The 22,042-nt window shown below is 40.1% G+C and overlaps 2 protein-coding genes across 5 annotated transcripts in view; one reads left to right on the forward strand and one right to left on the reverse strand.

Annotated features, from left to right (window-relative positions):
* ZNF790 (zinc finger protein 790) overlaps positions 1-21,876 on the forward strand; it is a 62,328-nt gene extending 40,452 nt beyond the window's left edge. For 2 of the 3 annotated variants that reach the window (XR_006590130.1, XR_006590131.1), the window contains 2 exons: positions 21,127-21,302; positions 21,611-21,876. Coding sequence is in view for 1 of the 3 variants with exons in the window: in XM_023245443.2 (XP_023101211.2) it covers positions 21,127-21,175 (49 nt within the window). In the remaining 2 variants the exon portion in view is untranslated. Of the gene's footprint in view, positions 1-21,126 lie in introns of all 3 variants that reach the window. The other variant, XM_023245443.2, reaches the window with a different exon arrangement.
* The window catches only part of LOC102900191 (zinc finger protein 345), a 138,547-nt gene that overhangs the window by 71,301 nt on the left and 45,204 nt on the right, over positions 1-22,042 (reverse strand). Inside the window, exons 8-10 of one of the 2 annotated variants that reach the window (XM_045045445.1) lie at positions 20,154-20,280; positions 18,764-18,862; positions 10,531-12,211 (exon numbers count right to left, since the gene is read on the reverse strand). In XM_045045445.1, coding sequence (XP_044901380.1) covers positions 10,531-12,211; positions 18,764-18,862; positions 20,154-20,280 — 1,907 coding nt within the window. Of the gene's footprint in view, positions 1-9,134; positions 10,265-10,512; positions 12,212-18,763; positions 18,863-20,153; positions 20,281-22,042 lie in introns of those variants that run through there. The other variant, XM_045045442.1, reaches the window with a different exon arrangement.

Consider the following 22,042-nt stretch of genomic DNA (forward strand, 5'->3'; position numbering starts at 1 on the left):
ATAATGAACATTACCCAATTTACATTGTTGAATGTGGCTATTGTTACATTTCTTTTAGAGGGTGAAGCTTTGCTCTGTAGGCAGCTAGGTTACTTGCTTGATTCTTTTAAAACTTTAAAAAAGCAGTTTAGGACAAGTCTAAAGTGCTTTAGAGATGGTTGACCTCTGTTCCTTATGTGTGACTCTTCTGGGCTATCTACTAAATGGTATGGGTGATCATCAGGGTCAGAATTAGAAACATATCTGCCCTGTGTCAGCTCTGGGCATTTTACAACTTGCAGCTCTCTGATTACACTTTGCTCAGACTTGTAGAATCACAACCTACGTATGTACTACTTAATGTTAGGAAAGACTGAAGAGGACCCTTTCACACATTTCTGAAATTCTCTGCACAGCTTCCTTCTCTCTGGAACTGCTCTGCAACTTCCAGGAACATGTCTCTTTGATCTCAATCTTCTCAACATAGACCAGCATGCTCAGTTTGGGATAAACCTTTTTCATTATCTAGAATGTATCTCCAGGTAGGAAGTTGGTGTGATCATACTGCTCACTTAATTTGTATCTTTCTTGTTGAGGATCACAGTCGCTGTTTAAACCTGTTATTCCATCATGGCTCCTTTTGGCTTTATTTTTTGTTCCTGGTGATGGTATAGGGAATGAGCACTCTCATACTTTAATGATGAGAATGTAAACTGACTGTTTTAAAACAGCATAATCTATTAAAACAAATGTAAAATGTATACATATTTTGACTTAGCAGTCTAATCTGTAGGAATATATTCTGTAGAAATAAAAACACAAATATGCAAGAATAAGCATATAAAGACATTTATTGCCTGGTTTGCAGCAACAAAGAAATAACCTGAATATTCAATCTGGAGAAAATAGGGAGGATATACCATGGCATTGCTGTTACCATGTTTCTGTTTTGTTCTGTAGGCATTTTTAAAAAGACAAAAGCAAGTGTACAACAGATACAGCAACCAAATGTACTGAGCAGATGTCTTTTAAATCCTGACTCAAATAACCCAACTATAATCAGTAATATCTCAAAAATTACTAGATATTAATTAAGTCCTTATCTGTTCAAGATACATACTGAAATATGTAGAGGGGAGATGATAAAATATACTGGTTTGGGTACAACAGGGAAGATGGTGGCGTAGTAGGACGCTGGGCTCACCGCGTCCTGCTGATCACTTCGATTCCACCCACATCTGCCTAAATAACCCAGAAAACCGCCAGAAGACCAGCTTGGCTCTCTGGAGCCAAACGTAGACAAGAGGCCCACGAAGAGAGTAGGAAGGGCGGAGAGGTGGTGCATGCTACATGGACTGGCGGGAGGGAACCAGGGCAGAGGGGCAGCCTGCCAGCAAAGCAGAGCCCCCGAGTCTGGCTTGCAAAAGCAGAGGGGCCGGAGTATATTCTGAGAGCAAGCGGGACTTAGTATCTGGGAGGTTATAAATTAACAGCTCTGCTCAGAGAGTGGGAGGGCTGGAGGACAAAGTGAGGGAGAGCAATTGAGCCCCGGATGACAGAGCACAACTTGGCAGGGAACAAAGGCGCTCACCAGCGCCATCTCCCTCACCCATCCCCCAGCCAAAATCCCAAAGGGAACCAGTTCCTGTCAGGGAACTTGGGTGCACGGTGCAAACACCCAATGCTGTGTTTCTACAGATCCATCCCTCTGGCGGTGGGTCTGACTCCCTCCCGGTGCCGCAGGGCCCCTCCTGAAGCGGGTCACCAAAGGATAAGCGAGCTGAGCCTGCTCCTCCCGCCCCTGTGCACCTTGCGGATCCACCCCAGCAAATATGCCAGATCCCCAGCACCACAAGCCTGGCAGTGTGCAAGTAGCCCAGACGGGCCACGCCACCCCACAGTGAGTCCCACCCCTAGGAGAAGGGAAGAGAAGGTACACACCAGTACGACTGTGGCCCCAGCAGTGGGCTGGGGGCAGCATTCAGGTCTGACTGCGGCCCCGCCCACCAACGCAAGTTATTCAAGACAGCACAGGGGAAGTGCCCTGCAGTTCCACACCACTCCAGGGACTATCCCAAATGACCAAACGGAAGAATTCCCCTCAAAAGAATCTCCAGGAAATAGCGACAGCTAACGAACTGATCAAAAACGATTTAAACAATATAACAGAAAGTGAATTTAGAATAATAGTCATAAAATTAATCGCTGGGCTTGAAAACAGTATAGAGAACAGCAGAGAATCTATTGCTACAGAGATCAAGGGACTAAGGAACAGCCAGGAGGAGCTAAAAAATGCTATCACTGAGCTGCAAATAAAATGGAGTCGACCACAGCTCGGATTGAAGAGGCAGAGGAGAGAATAGGTGAACTAGAAGATAAAATTATGGAAAAAGAAGAAGCTGAGAAAAAGATTTTAAAAAATCCAGGAGTATGAGGGGAAAATTAGAGAACGAAGTGATGCACTAAAGAGAAATAATCTATGCATAATTGGTATTCCAGAGGAGAAAGAGAGAGGGAAAGGTGCTGAAGGTGTATTTGGAGAAATAATAGCTGAGAACGTCCCTGATCTGGGGAAGGAAAAGGCATTGAAATCCAAGAGGCACAGAGAACTCCCTTCAGACGTAACTTGAATCGATCATCTGCATGACATATCATAGTGAAACTGGCAAAATACAAGGATAAAGAGAAAATTCTGAAAGCAGCTAGGGATAAACATGCTCTAACATATAAAGGGAGACCGATAAGACTTGTGACTGATCTCTCTACTGAAACTTGGCAGGCCAGAAAGGAATGGCAGGAAATCTTCAATGTGATGAACAGAAAAAATATGCAGCCGAGAATCCTTTATCCAGCAAGTCTGTCATTTAGAATAGAAGGAGAGATAAAGGTCTTCCCAAACAAACAAAAACTGAAGGAATTCGTCACCACTACACCAGCCCTACAAGAGATCCTAAGGGGCATCCTGTGAGACAAAGTACCAGAGACATCGCTACAAGCATGAAACCTACAGACATCACAATGACTCTAAACCCATATCTTTCTATAATAACACTGAACGTAAATGGACTAAATGAGCCAACCAAACACATAGTGTATCCGTATGGATTTAAAAAAAACAAGTCCCATCTATTTGCTGTCTACAAGAGACTCATTTTAGACCTGAGGACACCTTCAGATTGAAAGTGAGGGAATGGAGAACTATTTATCATGCTACTGGAACTCAAAAGAAAGCTGGAGTAGCCATACTTATATCAGACAAACTAGACTTTAAACTAAAGGCTGTAACAAAAGATGAAGAAGGGCATTATATATTACAGGGTCTATCCATCAAGAAGAACTAACAATTATAAATGTCTATGCGCTGAATACGGGAGCCCCCAAATATATAAAACAATTACTCACAAACATAAGCAACCTTATTAATAAGAATGTGGTAATTGCAGGGGACTTTAATAGCCCACTTACAACAATGGATAGATCATCTAGACACACGGTCAATAAAGAAACAAGGGCCCTGAATGATACATTGGATCAGATGGACTTAACAGATATATTTAGAACTCTGCATCCCAAAGCAACAGAATATACTTTCTTCTCAAGTGCACATGGAACATTCGCCAAGATAGATCACAAACTGGGTCACAAAACAGCCCTTCATAAGTATACAAGAATTGAGATCATACTATGCATACTTTCAGACCACAATGCTATGAAGCTTGAAATCAACCACAGGAAAAAGTCTAGAAAACCTCCAAAAGCATGGAGGTTAAAGAATACCCTACTAAAGAACAAATGGGTCAACTAGGCAATTAGAGAAGAAATTTAAAAATATATGGAAACAAACGAAAATGAAAATACAACAATCCAAATGCTTTGGGATGCAGCGAAGGCAGTCCTGAGAGGAAAATACATTGCAATCCAGGCCTATCTCAAGAAACAAGAAAAATCCCAAATACAAAATCTAACAGCACACCTAAAGGAAATAGAAGCAGAACAGCAAAGACACCCTAAACCCAGCAGAAGAAGAGAAATTATAAAGATCAGAGCAGAAATAAACAATATAGACTCTAAAAAAACTGTAGAGCAGATCAATGAAACCAAGACTTGGTGTTTTGCAAAAATAAACAAAATTGATAAACCTCTAGCCAGGCTTCTCAAAAAGAAAAGGGAGATGACCCAAATAGATAAAGTCATGAATGAAAATGGAATTATTATGACCAATCCCACAGAAATACAAGCAATTATCAGGGAATACTATGAAAAATTATATGCCAACAAACTGGACAACCTGGAAGAAATGGACAAATTTCTAAACACCCACACACTTCCAAAACTCAAACAGGAGGAAGTAGAAAGCTTGAACAGACCCATAGCCAGTGAAGAAATTGAATCAGTAATCAAAAATCTCCCAACAAATAAGAGTCCAGGACCAGATGGCTTCTCAGGGGAGTTCTACCAGATGTTTAAAGCAGAAATAATACCTATCCTTCTCAAGCTATTCTAAAAAATAGAAAGGGAAGGAAAACTTCCAGACTCATTCTATGAAGCCAGTATTACTTTGATTCCTAAACCAGACAGAGACCCAGTAAAAAAAAAGAACTACAGGCCAATATCCCTGATGAATATGGATGCAAACATTCTCAATAAGATACTAGCAAATCGAATTCAACAGCATAGAAAAAGAATTACTCACCATGATCAAGTGGGATTCATTCCTGGGATGCAGGACTGGTTCAACATTCGCAAATCAATCAATGTGATACATCACATTAATAAAAGAAAATATAAGAACCATATGATCCTGTCAATTGATGCAGAAAAAGCATTTGACAAAATTCAGCAAGCTTTCTTAATAAAAACCCTCGAGAAAGTCGGGACAGAAGGAACATACTTACACATCATAAAAGCCATTTATGAAAAGCCCACAGCTAACATCATCCTCAATGGGGAAAAACTGAGAGCTTTTTCCCTGAGATCAGGAACACGACAGGGATGTCCACTCTCACCACTGTTGTTTAACATAGTGTTGGAAGTTCTAGCATCAGCAATCAGACAACAAAAGGAAATCAAAGGCATCAAAATTGGCAAAGATGAAGTCAAGCTTTCACTTTTTGCAGATGACATGATATACATGGAAAATCCGATAGACTCCACCAAAAATCTGCTAGAACTGATACATGAATTCAGCAAAGTTGCAGGATACAAAATCAATGTACAGAAATCAGTTGCATTCTTATACACTAATAATGAGGCAACACAAAGACGAATAAAGAAACTGATCCCATTCACAATTGCACCAAGAAGCATAAAATACCTAGGAATAAATCTAACCAAAGATGTCAAAGATCTGTATGCTGAAAACTATAGAAAGCTTATGAAGGAAATTGAAGAAGATATAAAGAAATGGAAAGACATTCCGTGCTCATGGGTTGGAAGAATAAATATTGTCAAAATGTCAATACTACCCAAAGCTATCTACACATTCGATGCAATCCCAATCAAAATTGCACCAGCATTCTTCTCGAAGCTAGAACAAGCAATCCTAAAATTCATACGGAACCACAAAAGGCCCCGAATAGCCAAAGTAATTTTGAAGAAGAAGACCAAAGCAGGAGGCATCACAATCCCAGACTTTAGCCTCTACTACAAAAGCTGTCATCATCAAGACAGCATGGTATTGGCACAAAAACAGACACATAGGCCAATGGAATAGAATAGAAACCCCAGAACTAGACCCACAAAAGTATGGCCAACCAATCTTTGACAAAGCAGGAAAGAATATCCAATGGAAAAAAGACACTCTGTTCAACAAATGGTGTGGGAGAACTGGACAGCAACATGCAGAAGGTTGGAACTAGACCACTTTCTCACACCATTCACAAAAATAAACTCAAAATGGATAAAGGACCTGAATGTGAGACAGGAAACCATCAAAACCCTCTAGGAGAAACAGGAAAAGACCTCTCTGACCTCAGCCGTAGCAATTTCTTACTTGACACATCCCCAAAGGCAAGAGAATCAAAAGCAAAAATGAACTATTGGGACCTCATGAAGATAAAAAGCTTCTGCACAGCCAAGGAAACAATCAACAAAACTAAAAGGCAACCAACGGAATGGGAAAAGATATTTGCAAATGACATATCGGACAAAGGGCTAGTATCCAAAATCTATAAAGAGCTCACCAAACTCCACACCCAAAAAACAAATAATCCAGTGAAGAAATGGGCAGAAAACATGAAGAGACACTTCTCTAAAGAAGACATCCGGATGGCCAACAGGCACATTAAAAGATGCTCAATGTCGCTCCTCATCAGGGAAATACAAATCAAAACCACACTCAGGTATCACCTCACGCCAGTCGGAGTGGCCAAAATGAGCAAATCAGGAAACTATAGATGCAGGAGAAGATGTGGAGAAACAGGAACGCTCTTGCACTGTTGGTGGGAATGCAAACTGGTGCAGCCACTCTGGAAAACAGTGTGGAGGTTCCTCAAAACATTAAAAATAGACCTACCCTATGACCCAGCAGTAGCACTGCTAGGAATTTACCCAAGGGATATAGGAGTACTGATGCCTAGGAGCATTTGTACCCCAATGTTTATAGCAGCACTCTCAACAATAGCCAAATTATGGAAAGAGCCTAAATGTCCATCAACTGATGAATGGATAAAGAAATTGTGGTTTATATACACAATGGAGTACTACGTGGCAATGAGAAAGGATGAAATATGGCCCTTTGTAGCAACATGGATGGAACTGGAGAGTGTCATGCTAAGTGAAATAAGCCATACAGAGAAAGACAGATACTATATGTTTTCACTCTTATGTGGATCCTGAGAAACTTAACAGAAACCCATGGGGGAGGGAAGGAGAAAAAAAAAAAAAAAAAAAAGAGGTTAGAGTGGGAGAGAGCCAAAGCATAAGAGACTGTTAAAAACTGAGAACAAAGTGAGGGTTGGTGGGGGGTGGGAGGGAGGGGAGGGTGGGTGATGGGTATTGAAGAGGGCATCTTTTGGGATGAGCACTGGGTGTTGTATGGAAACCAATTTGACAATAAATTTCATAAAAATAAAATAAAATAAAGTATCTTAAAAGATTAAAAATAATAAAATAAAATATACTGCTTGGCTTTAAAATATTCCAGCAAAAAATATTTGGAAGATTAACAAGAAAGGTAAAATAGAAGTGATTATTAAAAATATGTGATGCTCGGTGCCTGGATGGCTCAGTCGGTTAAGTGTGTGACTCTTGATTTCAGCTCAGGTCATGATCTCACAGTGTGAGATTGAGCCCTGTGTTGGGCTCTATTGCTAAGTGTGGAGCCTACTTGGGATTCTCTCTCTCTCTCTCTCTCTCTCTCTCTCTCTCTCTCTCTCTCTCTCTCTCTCTGTCTCTCTCCCCCTCTGCCCCTCCCTGCTCGCTCACTCTCTCTCTCTCTCTCAAAATAAATATTTAAAAATGCGATGTTGTATGTTATCTATACTTGAATTAAAAAATAAAAATAAAAACGTGATGGGTACATGTCTGTTCATTTGACTATTCTATTTTTGTTACGTTTGGTATGTTCTACAATAAAAAGTTAAAATAAAACAAGTTACAGATGAGTAGGTAGCTATCTCATTAAAACATACTTTTGTTAGACTCAAATGTGGACCATACTTGAGAATAGAAGGAAACATCACAAGATGAAAACCAAAGTTTTAACAGTAGATGGATGAGCAGTAGTGAATGTGATTCTTTTTAATTTACACTGTAACTTTGGTATGGGGTAAACTTTGTTACATAACTTTGTAAGAGGAATGTAGTGACCTTTGAAAAGAATTGTATGCATGTAGGGAAAATAAAGCTTAATTTGAACAGGTATGATGGTATCAGTATACCTCAAAGTAGCAACTAAGGCCGTATAGCAACCACAACCTGTTTGTCTTTATGAATTCTTTGATTAGTGTACATTCCTATCCCCTCACCATTACCTCAATAGGGAAACTCTTAGTTTCAAAATGATTTATGAAATAAAGTACTGAGATAATATTCATTCAAGTTTCATATTAAACCATCTTTTTTAAAAAGTTTTTTATTTATTTTGAGAGAGACAGAGATAGCGCAAGTCGGGGAGGGACAGGGAGAAAGGGAGACAAAGAATCCCAAGCAGCCTCCCCGTGTGGGACGTGGGGCTCAAACTCCTGAAACTGGGAGATCACCTGAGCCAATACCAAGAGTCTGATGCTTAACTGCCAGGGCCACCCAGGCTCAACAGTCTTATAACAACAGCATCAAGAATAAAAATCTAATTAAATCAATCTAGATGATGAGAGAATAGGGAAAGGGTTGTGAAAACTTGAGCTAGAGGGACTCTTCTTGTATAGTGTACTGATTAATTTTAGAACACAAAAGTACTGCACCACCCACTAAATTTAACTAACTTCCATAATGCCTTAAATTTTCTCTTATAATTATTCTTTTTTGTCAGCAATGGATTTCTCAAAGTGTGTTCATAACCCAAAGATAGTAAATATTATGGAGGGGAAAGAATTCATGGTCAGGACTGGGAAACAGTGTGTTGAATAATGGTAATATTTTCTTTATTGCAGGTCTTCTTACAACCTTTTAATTCGGCTTGCTCAAAGTGTAATTCATTGGCAATAAGGGAATTTGGTTATGTACCACAATATGCAATGAGACAGAGTCCTCTCCTCCAATGGCATTTTGGAGATTATTATCTCTTGAACATATTTTGGAGAGTCTGGTTCAGAGTATTTTCTAATATGCAAATATGTTATATGCCAAATATATGTCAATGAATTATGATCAATGTAGCAAATAATATTTTAGGGGCGCCTGGCTGGCTCAGTCAGTTGAGCGTCCAGCTTCAGCTCAGGTCATGATCTCACAGTTCGTGAGTTTGAGCCCTGCATTGGGCTCTGTGCTGACAGCTCAGAATCTGGAGCCTGCTTCGGATTCTGTGTCTCCCTCTCTCTCTGCTCCTCCCCAGCTTGCACTCTGTCTCTCCCTCTCTCAAAAACAAATAATAAACATTAAAAAAAAAATTTTTTTTAAGATGAATTTAAATTACATTTGGGAAAACTGATCAGGACACTTGAAAGGGCCAGAAGCATCATTTTCCCCACTTAAAATAATGGAAGTAGGCTCTGAAATGTGGGCATCTGAAAATTTACTCTTCAACATATTATCAGATACAGATAATGAGAAAAACTGTAGTTAGTAAATTTTGTTTTGATTTCTCATTTAAGACAGTAATAATTTATATAGTTTTATTTTAATGGAGCCACCTGGCTATAATTTTCTTGATAAAAAATTATCTTTCCCTTAAAGAAGTAATTAGAGAATGTAGTAAAATGACTTCTGCTTTTGGAATTTGCTGTAGAAAAATGACCTCCCCTTGATTTTATAAAAAATCTCTACAACTCTAAAGGAATTTCTTCCATAGTTTTTTTGCAGTATGAATTATCTGGTGCAGCAAAATTTATGAGCTCTAAAATGGAGGCCTTTCTGCCTTTATGATGTCCTAAAGCTTCGGTCACAGAATAAATTATCTGGTGTTCAAAAAAGGATAGATGGTAAAACCAGACCAAACCCAAACAAGAAACAGAAAGGGATAGATGGTAATAGAATGCTTATGTCTTACTGTATTCAAAAATATTCCTACCCTTTGACTTCTCTAATAGCATATAATAATGATAATACCAGTGATATTAATAGATACTGAGTATCAGATGCTGTCCAAAGGGAGTTACATGTGTTTAATCATCTATAATTCAATCCATGTAATATCGTTACATTATTTTACACAAAGAAGCTGAGGCACAGAGAGGTTAAGTAACTTTTCAAGTTTCACAGGAAATGGTGAAATAGAGATGGTACTCAATAAAGGATATATTTCAGATTACATTCCAAGGCTATAGAGATTGTTAAAATTGTTTAATAGGGGGTGCCTGGGTGGCTTAGTTGGTTAAGTGTCTGACTCTTGATCTCAGCTAAGGTCTTGATCTCAGGGTCGTGAGTTCAAGCCCTAAGTTGGACTCTGTGCTGGGCAGGAAGCCTACTTTAAAAATAAAAAATAAAAAAAATGAAAATGAAAATAAATGTTTACTGTGTTTCAGAAGTTATTTCTGCATTCATTAATATAGGCTTTCTAAAAATGAGTTCATTATGAGCACAAGTCAAAGGATGTCCTACATTCATTACGAACATAATATGGGTTCTCTAATATTCCAGAGGTGTTGAATACAGTTGAAGCCTTTCTTATATTAAATCATATTCAAACCTTTTTCTTTTTTTTTTTTTTTTTTTTAATTTTTTTCAACGTTTTTTATTTATTTTTGGGACAGAGAGAGACAGAGCATGAACGGGGGAGGGGCAGAGAGAGAGGGAGACACAGAATCGGAAACAGGCTCCAGGCTCCGAGCCATCAGCCCAGAGCCCGACGCGGGGCTCGAACTCACGGACCGCGAGATCGTGACCTGGCTGAAGTCGGACGCTCAGCCGACTGCGCCACCCAGGCGCCCCTCAAACCTTTTTCAATTATGAAGCCTCATATGTTGAGTAAGTTGTGAATGACGTCTAAAGTCTTTACCACATTGGACACATGCATAAGGTTTCTCACCAGTATGGATCCTTTGATGTAGAGTAAGTTCTGAGCCACGACTAAAGGCCTTCCCACATTCCTTACATTCATAGGGTTTCTCACCAGAATGAGTTCTTAGATGTTCAGTAAGATGTGAACCACGAATAAAGGCCTTCCCACATTGCTTACATTCATAGGGTTTTTCACCTCTATGAATTCTCTGGTGCTCACTAAGTTGTGAGCCATAAATAAAAGCCTTGTCACATTCCTTACATTTGTAGGGTTTCTCACCTGTATGAATTCTCTGGTGATATGTAAGTTGTGTGGCACGAAAAAAGGTCTTCCCACATTCCTTACATTCATAATGTTTCTCACCATGAATTTTCTCATGTTGAGTAAGATATGCACCACGAATAAAAGCCTTTCCACACTCCTTACATTCAAAGGGTTTCTCACCTGTATGAATTCTCTGATGTTCACTAAGCTGTTTGCCACAAATGAAGGCCTTCTCACATTCTTTACATTTGTAGGGTTTTTCACCTGTATGAATTCTCTGATGTTGAGTAAGATTAGAATTAGAAATAAAGGCTTTTCCACATTCTTTACATTTATAGGGTCTCTCACCTGTATGAACTCTCAAATGGTAAGTAAGTTGTGAGCCACGAAAAAAGGCCTTCCCACATTCTTTACATTCATAGGGTTTCTCACCTGTATGGATTCGCTGATGTTCATTAAGTTGGGAGGCACATAAAAAGGCCTTCCCACATTCTTTACATCTGTAAGGCTTTTCACCAGTATGAACTCTTTGATGATAAGTAAGGTGTGAACCAAGAATAAAGGCCTTTCCACATTCCTTACACTCATAGGGTTTCTCACCACTATGAATTCTCTGATGGTAAGTAAGTTGAGAGCCAAGAATAAAGGACTTCCCACATTCCTTGCATTCATAGGGTTTTTCACCACTGTGAATTCTCTGATGGAGAGTATATTGTGAACAATAACTAAAGGCTTTTCCACATTTCTTACATTCATATGGTTTCTCTCCTGTATGAACTCTCTGATGTTCAGTGAGCTGTGAACCACGAATAAAAGCTTTCCCACATGCCTTACACTGATAAGGTTTTTCATTAGTATGAATTTTCTGATGTTGAATCAGATCAGAACTACGACCAAAGGCCTTCCCACATTCCGTACACTCATAAGGCTTTTCACCATTCTGAATCCTCTGATGTTGAATATATGTTGGCTTTTTGCTGAAGGTCTTCCTACGTGTCTTAACTTCAGAGTGTTTTTCTTTATTATGGCTTTTCTCATGTTGAGTAAGGCATGACAGGTAGCTGAAAGCTTGTTCATATTCCTTACATTTGTACAATTTTTCCCTGGTAGGATTTAGCGGATGAAGAGTAGGTGACACAGAATGGCTTTGGGTGGCCTTTTTTCCATAGGTAATTTTCATGTGCATGTAAAGTCCTTCCTGACTTCCCTGTTGATCCTCAAATTTGCCTTTGCCCTCCATATTATCTCTAAGACCATTGTAATCAAAATTATGGCTGATAGGTTTCCTCCTATTTTCCCATTGCAGTGATTCCATTTCATAAGCTCCCTTTTCTGGAGATGACTTTTTGGTCTCACAACTGGATTCCAAGTCTGTAAGATAACAAGAGAGCAAATTCCTTCTTTTTTTTTTTTTTTTTTTTTTTTTAACAAGGGGAAATGAAACTTCTAAAATAAAAATGATAGGTAAAATAAAAATTCTGATAAGAACAAATGGCTTAAACAGTGCTGAAATATTTTGTGCAATTAAAACAAAAGGCACAAGGAGAAAACATAGAATGAGGGGAGTTTATAGGGAGCAAAGTAATTAGGAAAACAGTTTAAGTGTGTGGTTCTCAAACTTTGGAGTAGATTAGAATCCAACCAAAGAAGCTTATAAAATAACAAAAACACTCCCCTATAAACATTCAATCAAATGTCTAGTTAGATATCCAATCTACCAACAAGACCTACTACCTGTCCTATTAAAAGTTTATCAAGGGACGCCTGGGTGGCTCAGTTGGTTAAGTGTCTGATGTTGGCTCAGGTCATGATCTCACCTGGCTTTGAGCCCCACATTGGGCTCAGGGCTGACAGCTCAGGGCCTGGATCCTGCTTCAGATTCTGTGTCTCCCCCTCTCTGTGCCCCTCCCCTGCTCACACTCTGTCTCTCTCTCTCTCTCAAAAATAAACAAACATCAAAAAAAATTTTTTTAAGTTTATCAAGTACGATCACATCCACTACTATCACTCTAGGCCAAGCCACTTGCAATTTTCCCTGCAATCTGTTCTTCACACAGCAGCCAGAGGAATTCATTTACAATGTAATTCATATCACCTTATTCCCCTATAAAAATCTTCCGAGTTTACCATCTTAGAATAATATCCTAAGTTCTTACTTATTATGGCTCACAAGACCTTACTATGGTCCACAGACTCTACATGAGTTTGCCCTTGACCACTTTTCTGATGTCATCTCTTGCCACTCCTAATTATTCATTTTGTTCTCACCACAATGGCTTCCTTGCTGTTCAAAAATACCAAGTGTATACCTCCGTGTTTACCTTTTGGAATGCTCTTTTCCCAGATACCTGCATGGTTTGCTCTCTCATTTCAGTTTTCCATTCAAATGACACATTATCAAAACACCCAATATAGAAATGCACCTATATTGCATTTATCACTAATGGATATACTAAAGTTTGTGCCTTGTCTGTCTGCCCATGCTTAATCAAAGCAATGACTTTGTTTCATTCTCTGCTTTATTTCTAGTACCTAGAGCCATTACTGGACACTCAATATTTGTCAACAACTTTAAAAATACAAATTTTCTTTCATTTTTCATTTCCCCAGATGCTTCTGATATAAAAAAAAAAAAATGAGAATACTGCTTAAAACCTTTCAATGGTTTACCCCTTTGTACTTCAAATAAAATCCAAATTCCTGTTCAAAGCCTAAAAGCCCCTGCATGATCCATTTCTTGATTACTTTTTTCACCTCATTTTGAACCACCACTATCTTCAGGAACAATGCTCTAGCCTTACTGGCTTTATTGAAGTTCCTGGAACGTATCAAATCCTTTCCCATTTCACACTTTCACATGCTCTTCTATCTGCCAGGAATGCTCTCTGCATGGCCAGTTCCTTTTTGTCTGAAATGTCCTAACTAAAATGGCAGCTGCTCAGAAAGACTATCCTTGAAAACTCGAATTGGGTTCATGCTTTATCTTATTCTTTCATTTATCTGATTGTCTATACTTGTCATATAACTTTTTTTTTTCAACATTTATTTATTTTTTGGGACAGAGAGAGACAGAGCGTGAACAGGGGAGGGGCAGAGAGAGAGGGAGACACAGAATCGGAAACAGGCTCCAGGCTCTGAGCCATCAGCCCAGAGCCCGACGCGGGGCTCGAACTCACGGACCGCGAGATCGTGACCTGGCTGAAGTCGGATGCTTAACCGACTGCGCCACCCAGGCGCCCCAATACTTGTCATATAACTTTAATATGTAGAAGAACACTATCTAATGTGACTGGAACAGCAGCCACCATCTCTGACAACAATGCACATAAGCTGTAGAGTGTAATAGAGGATGGTGTTGAGAAAGGAAATAAACATAAATCAATAAATTGAAGATTGAACAGTCTTTAGAAATGAGTCAGAAATCCAAGGAAAACATGCTTTTGTTGAAAAGCAGAAAGAAATTGTAAACAACAACAAAAACAAAAAACCCCACACAGCTCAGTTTAACATTAACTCATGTCAGCAAAATGTACTGGGATGAGAGTACCTGGCTTTTTACTTTGTCAGAGAAGCACAATATCATTTATAAAACATTAGGTAAGAACCCAACTGGAATATGGTGATCAAGGGAACAGTGTAAGGAACCAAATGAATCCAGTTTAGGTCCCAAACTGCTCTCCATGTCACATATAGTAACATGATTAAATAGTTCTTTTTTGATGTTTATTTATTTTTGAGAGAGAGAGAGACAGAGCACGAGCAGGAGAGGGGCAGAGAGAGAGGGAGACACAGAATCTGTAACAGGCTCCAGGCTCTGAACTGTCAGCACAGAACCTGACGTGGGGCTTGAACTCACGAACTGAAAGATCATGACCTGAGCCAAAGTTGGATGCTTAACCGACTGAGCCACCCGGGTGCTTCTAAACAGTTCTTTTTATTGTCGTTAAATTAATGGAAGAAAAAAAATGAGAAAATACAAAAGGGGTGATGGCTGAAAATGACAAAATGGCGTCTGAAAAGCAGAAGTCATTTCGGGAGGCCTCTTTCATACTTGCCCCCCTCAACAACTCTGGCTGAATTGATGCTCTAAATCTCTCTTGAATCTGTTTCCTTATCCCCAATGCCATTACCAACACTCAGAAAGCCCAGAGAGCACCACACATTTGAAGCAGAACAATAATCCCCTCAGTCGTGTCCTGAGATCCTTTCTTCTAATCTCCATCTGGCAGTCAAGAGTAATATATTAAATATGTAAATCACATTATGTCACTGTCCTACTTAAGATTCTTCATTAGCTTGCAAATGCTTTGGGGATAAAATTCAATGAGAGATAAGAAATACATGTTATTTTATGGTCAAATACACACCCACAACATAAAACAAACAAGTCATGAAATAATCTTTACCTCTGCTACATGTGATGCATTCTGATATTTTTAAAAATGTTCTGCTCTATGTTATTGTATTTAAGAATCAAAACAAAACTGGGGCGCCTGCGTGGCTCAGTCAGTTGCACATCCAACTTTGGTTCAGGTCATGATCTCGATGTTCGTGAGTTTGAGCCCTGCTTTGGGCTCTGTGCTGACAGCTCAGAGCCTGGAGCCTGTTTCAGATTGTGTCTCCCTCTTTCTCTGCCCTTTCCCACTCACACTCTGTCTCTCTCTCTCTCAAAAATAAATATTCTTGGGGCGCCTGGGTGGCGCAGTCGGTTAAGCGTCGGACTTCAGCCAGGTCACGATCTCGCGGTCCGTGAGTTCGAGCCCCGCGTCGGGCTCTGGGCTGATGGCTCAGAGCCTGGAGCCTGTTTCCGATTCTGTGTCTCCCTCTCTCTCTGCCCCTCCCCCGTCATGCTCTGTCTCTCTCTGTCCCAAAAATAAATAAACGTTGAAAAAAAAAAATTAAAAAAAAAAAAAAAAGTAAATGTTGCTGGGGGCGCCTGGGTGGCGCAGTCGGTTAAGCGTCCGACTTCAGCCAGGTCACGATCTCGCGGTCCGGGAGTTCGAGCCCCGCGTCGGGCTCTGGGCTGATGGCTCAGAGCCTGGAGCCTGTTTCTGATTCTGTGTCTCCCTCTCTCTCTGCCCCTCCCCCGTTCATGCTCTGTCTCTCTCTGTCCCAAAAATAAAAAATAAATAAATAAATAAAATAAATAAATATTCTTTTTTTTTTAAATAAATATTCTTTAAAAAAAGAAAAAGAAAACAAAACCAAAACCAAAACAACAACAAAAAACAAAAAAAAAAAAAACAAAAAAAAAAAAAACAAATGCTGTTCACAACCTATCAGGTCATTTTTATAATCCCTAAGGTTCTGCCTGGCCTAGACCCTGGCAGACTCTCCAAACTCACACCTGGCACCCTTCCCTCACTAGGCTCCAACTATAAGGGACTTCTTTGAATACCTCCTATTACACCAAGCTGCATTGCTCTATGGCCTTCAGGACACCGTTTCCTCTGCCAAGAATGTTTTTCTCTCTACCCTCGGCCTCCCTACTGCTTTACATCCTTTCAGGGCTCATCCTTTCACATACCTTTGCTTTTCCTCAAAAGTCCTTCCCAATCTCAGACTCCAGCAATGCCGCACCTGCAATTCTCTCTTATAGTAAGACAGCCACAGCTCATGGGCTCATGATAGTGAAACTAAGCCCCACATTGGGCTCTGCACTGAGCATGGAACCTGCTGGATTCTATCTCCCCCTCTCTCTGCTTCTCCTACCCCCCCCCCACCTCTCCACACTCTCTTGCTCTCTCAATAAATAAATAAACAAACTAAACTAAACATAAACATAAACAAAAAGACAGCTACTCTACCCACTGCAGCCTACAAAGGAGGCCCCCCATAGCTTTGGATGCTGGTAAGACTGCCACATCCTGCTCTTAATGCTGGATTCTCCTAGGAGGTCTTGACTTCCATAAACTCTCAATGTGACAGTCCCACTACCTTTACTTTATGACAGGAATAAGTACTCACCCTCCCCAAAGAAACTACTCCAAGACCTATCCTGTAATGCTTGGCATCTCTGGGTATCCCAATACTCCTGAAAAGCCCTGGCTTTCTGTATCCTTATTCATCACTAGGCCTCTCATCCCATTCCAGGTCTAGACATCTTTTATTGTGACTCAGTGTTCTATTACTCTCTGACCACTAGGGCTCCAGGAACTCACTATATACTTTCTGCAAATACTCCACAACCTCAGCCTCCTTACCTCTGTGTATTCTCTTCACCTCTTGCTCTGATTGCAACCTTGAGCACCCTGCTTCCCAGAAGCACTGTTTTCCTCCACCTCACTCCACCTACCGTCCCCTGAAGTAGACACAACAGACCTTGCTATTTCTAATTAGGACAGTACCTCCCAAAACTCAATTTCAAATAACCATCCTTACTGACCACTACCACCCATATTTCCAGATCACTTACTCTTGTACCATCTCTCCAATATTTATCTCCACCTTAAAGACTCTCCTTCAAAATCAAAACAAAACAACTCCTTTGATTCTACGGTTCACCCTGTAGCTCCTATCCATTTACTGTACTCCTTCCTGGTAAAACTTCTCAAAAGAGATGTCTGTATTTCCTGTCAATACTTTTTCCCCCTTTGTCTCCCACCCTTATAACTAACATTTTTCCCATATTTGCTTCCAGGATTTTTCTTTCTTGCACTTTTATACAGTTGAAATAATTCTACATATATAAACTTAAACCATACTTCTTTGTCCTAATTATTAGGGCACTATTATAAAAAACTTCTAATACATTTAAAAACTCTATTTGTACTTTTGAGAATTCCTCAAATGGGTCCTCAACACTGCCTGGTGAGTTAAGTCATTACCCCACAACAGTTTTTATTGTTGGCTTATTTCTTCCCTAGTCTCTCATCTCGCCCCATCATCCAGAGATTTACCTTATATTTATCCCTCAGTCCTGACTACCATCTTGCAGGCTTTCAAATGCTTATCTAACTTCTCTGTCAAGAATATCTAATGGCCATCTCCAATGCATAACTCTTGACTTCCTTCTGCAGGCTTCCAAACTCTGATGCTTCTTTCTATTTCCAATCCTTCAGCAAATCCTATTAATTGTACCATCAGATATAACCCATTCTCATTTTCTTCACATATTAGACCCCATTCCAAGACACTATCATCTCTAAAGTGGACTCCTGAACAAGTGTCCTCTAACTGGCCTTCTTGCTTCCATTCTTAACCTCATTCTACATAAGCACCCAGAGTGATGTGTAAACAAAGACCCCTTACTCATCTGCACAAAACCCTTCAACAGCTCCTTATACTTAGAATAAAATCACATTCCTTGCAATGGCCTACATGGTCTTATGTGATCTGTTCTCTGCCTATTTCTCTGACTTCATCACTAATTTCCACTTTCACTCTCACTTCTAGCCATGCTGGCTTTGTTCTAGCCACACAGCCAGAAGGCTGATCCTCAAATAAGTGAAGTTCCGCATCTCCTCAGGGCCTCTACACTTCTGTCCCATGTGACTGAACACACACTTCCCTTTTTTTGCATGGCTAATTTCATTCAGGCCTCAGTTCAAAATTACTTCCTCTGGGAGATCATTCCTGATTATCCTAATCTAAGAACACAGCAAGCTCTCCGTAAACATTTGCTGGCTAGAGACACCAACTCAATTAAAAATAAATAAAAGGATTATCTTTGGAAGAAATGAAAAGTAACTTCCTCATTAAAACAAAAGGGGAATATGAGAGAAGAAGAATGGTAAATGGGAGTTGGAAAGGAAGTTCCTTTGGCAACTCATATTGATATCACCTTCCTGCTGAGACCTTAGGCTTCTTTCCACAGGCCTTTGAAGAGAGCTTCATGCAAACATCTCCAAGTGTTGCCACCTCACAGACCAGCTGTATTATTATGAGCAATAGCTGCTCCTATGTGACTTGCTCTTTATTCACCTGAGCTCCATCTTCTTGTCATGGCTCTTGTCACCATCCAGGGGTCCTTCCCTTGCTCCAATAAAGAAAACACATCTGGTTTAGGGATCGCACATCCAGCTTAAAAGAAAAGAAATGAGATATGGTCATGGTATAAGAGTCCCAGATTCAAATCCAGTCCACTGGTCATCAAAGACACTGAAGGAAGTGACAGAGGAATATGTGAAGGTCTGAAGGATGAGAAATAAGAAGGTACACAGTGGAGGGGCTCCTGGGTGGCTCAATCGGTTGAGCGTCCGACTTCAGCTCAGGTCATGATCTCGCAGTTTGTGAGTTTGAGCCCCGTGTGGGACTCTCTGCGGACAGCTCAGACCCTGGTACCTGCTTTGGATTCTGTGTCTCTCGCTCTCTCTCTGCCCCTCCCCCGCTCACACTCTGTCTCTCTCAAAAATAAATAAACATTAAAAACAATTATATAATGAGCACTGGGTGTTGTATGGAAACCAATTTGACAATAAATTTCATATATTGAAAAAAATTATATAAAACAAAAGAAGGTACACAGTGGAGCTGTCTACTTCTGTTAGCTAGAATGAAAGGGGAAGTTATTCCAATAAGAGGGCCTAAGGCTATCAGCAGAAGGGAGGAGGGGAAAAGACAAAAGCAGAATCAATAATTGTTTTGCAGAATTGTTTTCCAGAATCAATATTTCCAGCCAAGGAGACACCTATATAGGTGTTTCACCTGACAGTTCCTTGCTAAGTATATCCAGCCCATTAGCTCCTTATGTGAGCTAGTCTGAGCCAGAATAGAGCTGAGGACCTGCACAGAAGCCCCCCTGAGCTGACCTGAAGTTACCTTAGCTCATTATAATAATAAGATGTCCTCTAGGGTGCCTGGGTGGCTCAGTCAGTTAAGCATCTGTCTTGATTTCAGCTAAGGTCATGATCTTGCAGTCGTGAGATCAAGTTCCATGTCAGGCTCCATGCTGATCATGCAGCCTGCTTGGGAGTCTCTCTCTCCCTCTCTCACTGTCCCTCTCTCCTCCTCAACATAAATAAATAAACATTAAAAAAAAATAAGATCTCTTATCATGGGTAGAGTTTTCCACCATTTTTTGAACATACGATGTACATACTGGCATGTTGACATGCTGGACATGCTAATTGAACCAAAAGTGCTTACTTACACAAACTCCCTGCCCCCACCCTGATACACTGCATAAAAATTTCCTGTAATAATCCCACAGGGAGACAGTGCATTCAGACCAATCTCCCTGTCTCTGTAGCAAGTAATACAAAGTTCTTTGCTTTCAACATTTCCTTGGCTTGTGTGCAATTTAGTGCACCTTGAGTTCGGTTACATTTCTACCTCCAAAACACTCAAACCTTTCTGTACAAGATGATCTTACCTAGTGAGATCAGGTTGCTGTAGTTCTCCAACATCACATCCCTGTACAAATCCCTCTGAGTGGAGTTAAGGCATTCCCACTCCTCCTGAGAGAAGTCGATGGCCACATCCCTGAAAGTCACCAACCACTGAAACAACAAATCCATTTATTGTTGGTGAAAATATGGCAATGACTTCGAGGTAAAATGAGGAAAGAAAGAGGAGGGTGTGAAGGAAGGGGATGACAATAAATAGGCCATGGCTGAACACACTGTAACATTAAAAGAAATTAGGTGCCTGAACAAAGACAAAACTTCCAATGTATAGTAAGACAATTCTATTATCCAGAAAAGTCCAGGAATACAAAAGGTCAGATGAATGCAGTTCTCCAATTAAATGAAATATTATATGTAATCACACAGTATATTAAGCTTTTCAGATTCTCAAAAAATAATAAATTCTCAACAAATATGAGTTCTTTCCTTTTCTTCTCCCCTTAAAGAAAAATATAAACAAATTTAATGAAATCTTTCCAAACAATTTTTAACAAATCTCTAGGCTAAAACATAGAATTTGGATATAACTTAAGAATTTTTTGAAGATTAAGGCACCAGGGTGGTTCAGTCAGTTGAGCATCTGACTCTTGATTTTGGCTCAGGTTATGCTCTCACAGTTCGTGAGATTTAATCCTGAGTCAGGCTCTGTGCAGAGCCTGCTTGGAATTCTCTCTCTCCCTCTGTCTCTGTCCCTCCCTGGCTTGTGCATACATACACACTCTCTCTCTCAAAATAAATAAATATTTTTTAAAAAAGAATGTTTTGAAGATTTGAATTCTTCAAGTCACAATATTATGATGTTTCCATTTTATGTATGAAATGATCTGCTTATTTGGGAGTATTTCATTTAATTCTCCAACGTCTTTGAGCTCTAAGAATCTACAGTTCTCAAGAGAGTAGGCATTTGGCAGGTTTCATTTCTACTTTCTGTGTTCCTAGGCTACAGCTAGCTTATGGATGCCAATCTAGGTGCCTCGGGTATCACTGACACATTCTGGCCAACTCCAAGGTAAACCTGACTGCTAGTCATCCTCTCATTGGTTCCTGGGTAAGAGGACTATGGTACATAGAATAACACCCTCCCCAAGATGTCCACATCTGAATCTCTGGAATCTGTGAGTATGTAACCTTATAATGCAAATGGAACTTTGTAGATGTGATTAAGGATCTTTAAAAAGGAAGATTATCCTGGATTATCTGCTTGGGACCAATGTAATCTTAAGAGTATTTTAAATGGTAGAGGGAGGGGCGCCTGGGTGGCTCAGTAGGTTGAGCGTCAGACTTCGGCTCAGGGCATGATCTCACAGTCTGTGAGTTCGAGCCCCATGTCGGGCTCTGTGCTGACAGCTCAGAGCCTGGAGCCTGCTTCTGATTCTGTGTCTCCCTCTCTCTCTGCCCCTCCCCCACTCATGCTCTGTCTCAGAAATAAATAAACATTAAATGGTAGAGGGAGGCCGAGAAGGAGATGTGATAATGAAAGCAGAGGTCAGAATGATGACTGCTGGCTGTAAAAATGGAAGGGAGCCACAAGCCAAGGAACGTGGCAGCCTCTAGCAGCTGGAAAAATGCAAGGAAATAGATTCGCCTCCAGAAGAACACAGACCTACCAACACCTTAAATTTAGCCTGTAAAACTAATTTCAGACACTGACCTCCAGAAATATAAGATAATAAACTTATGTTGTTTTAAGTCACTGAGTTTATAGTAATTTGTCATGGCATCAACAGGAAACTGCAAGAGGCAAGATCTCTTCCTTCTCGGGACTCAGTTCCTCACCCAATCTTAAAAGCCTTGCAGAAAATCTTATCATACACTGAGACTTGGAACACCCAGCAGAAATGCTGTCACTTCCAAG

This window comes from Felis catus, chromosome E2 (genome assembly GCF_018350175.1).
Source record: "Felis catus isolate Fca126 chromosome E2, F.catus_Fca126_mat1.0, whole genome shotgun sequence".
Lineage (NCBI taxonomy): Eukaryota > Metazoa > Chordata > Mammalia > Carnivora > Felidae > Felis > Felis catus.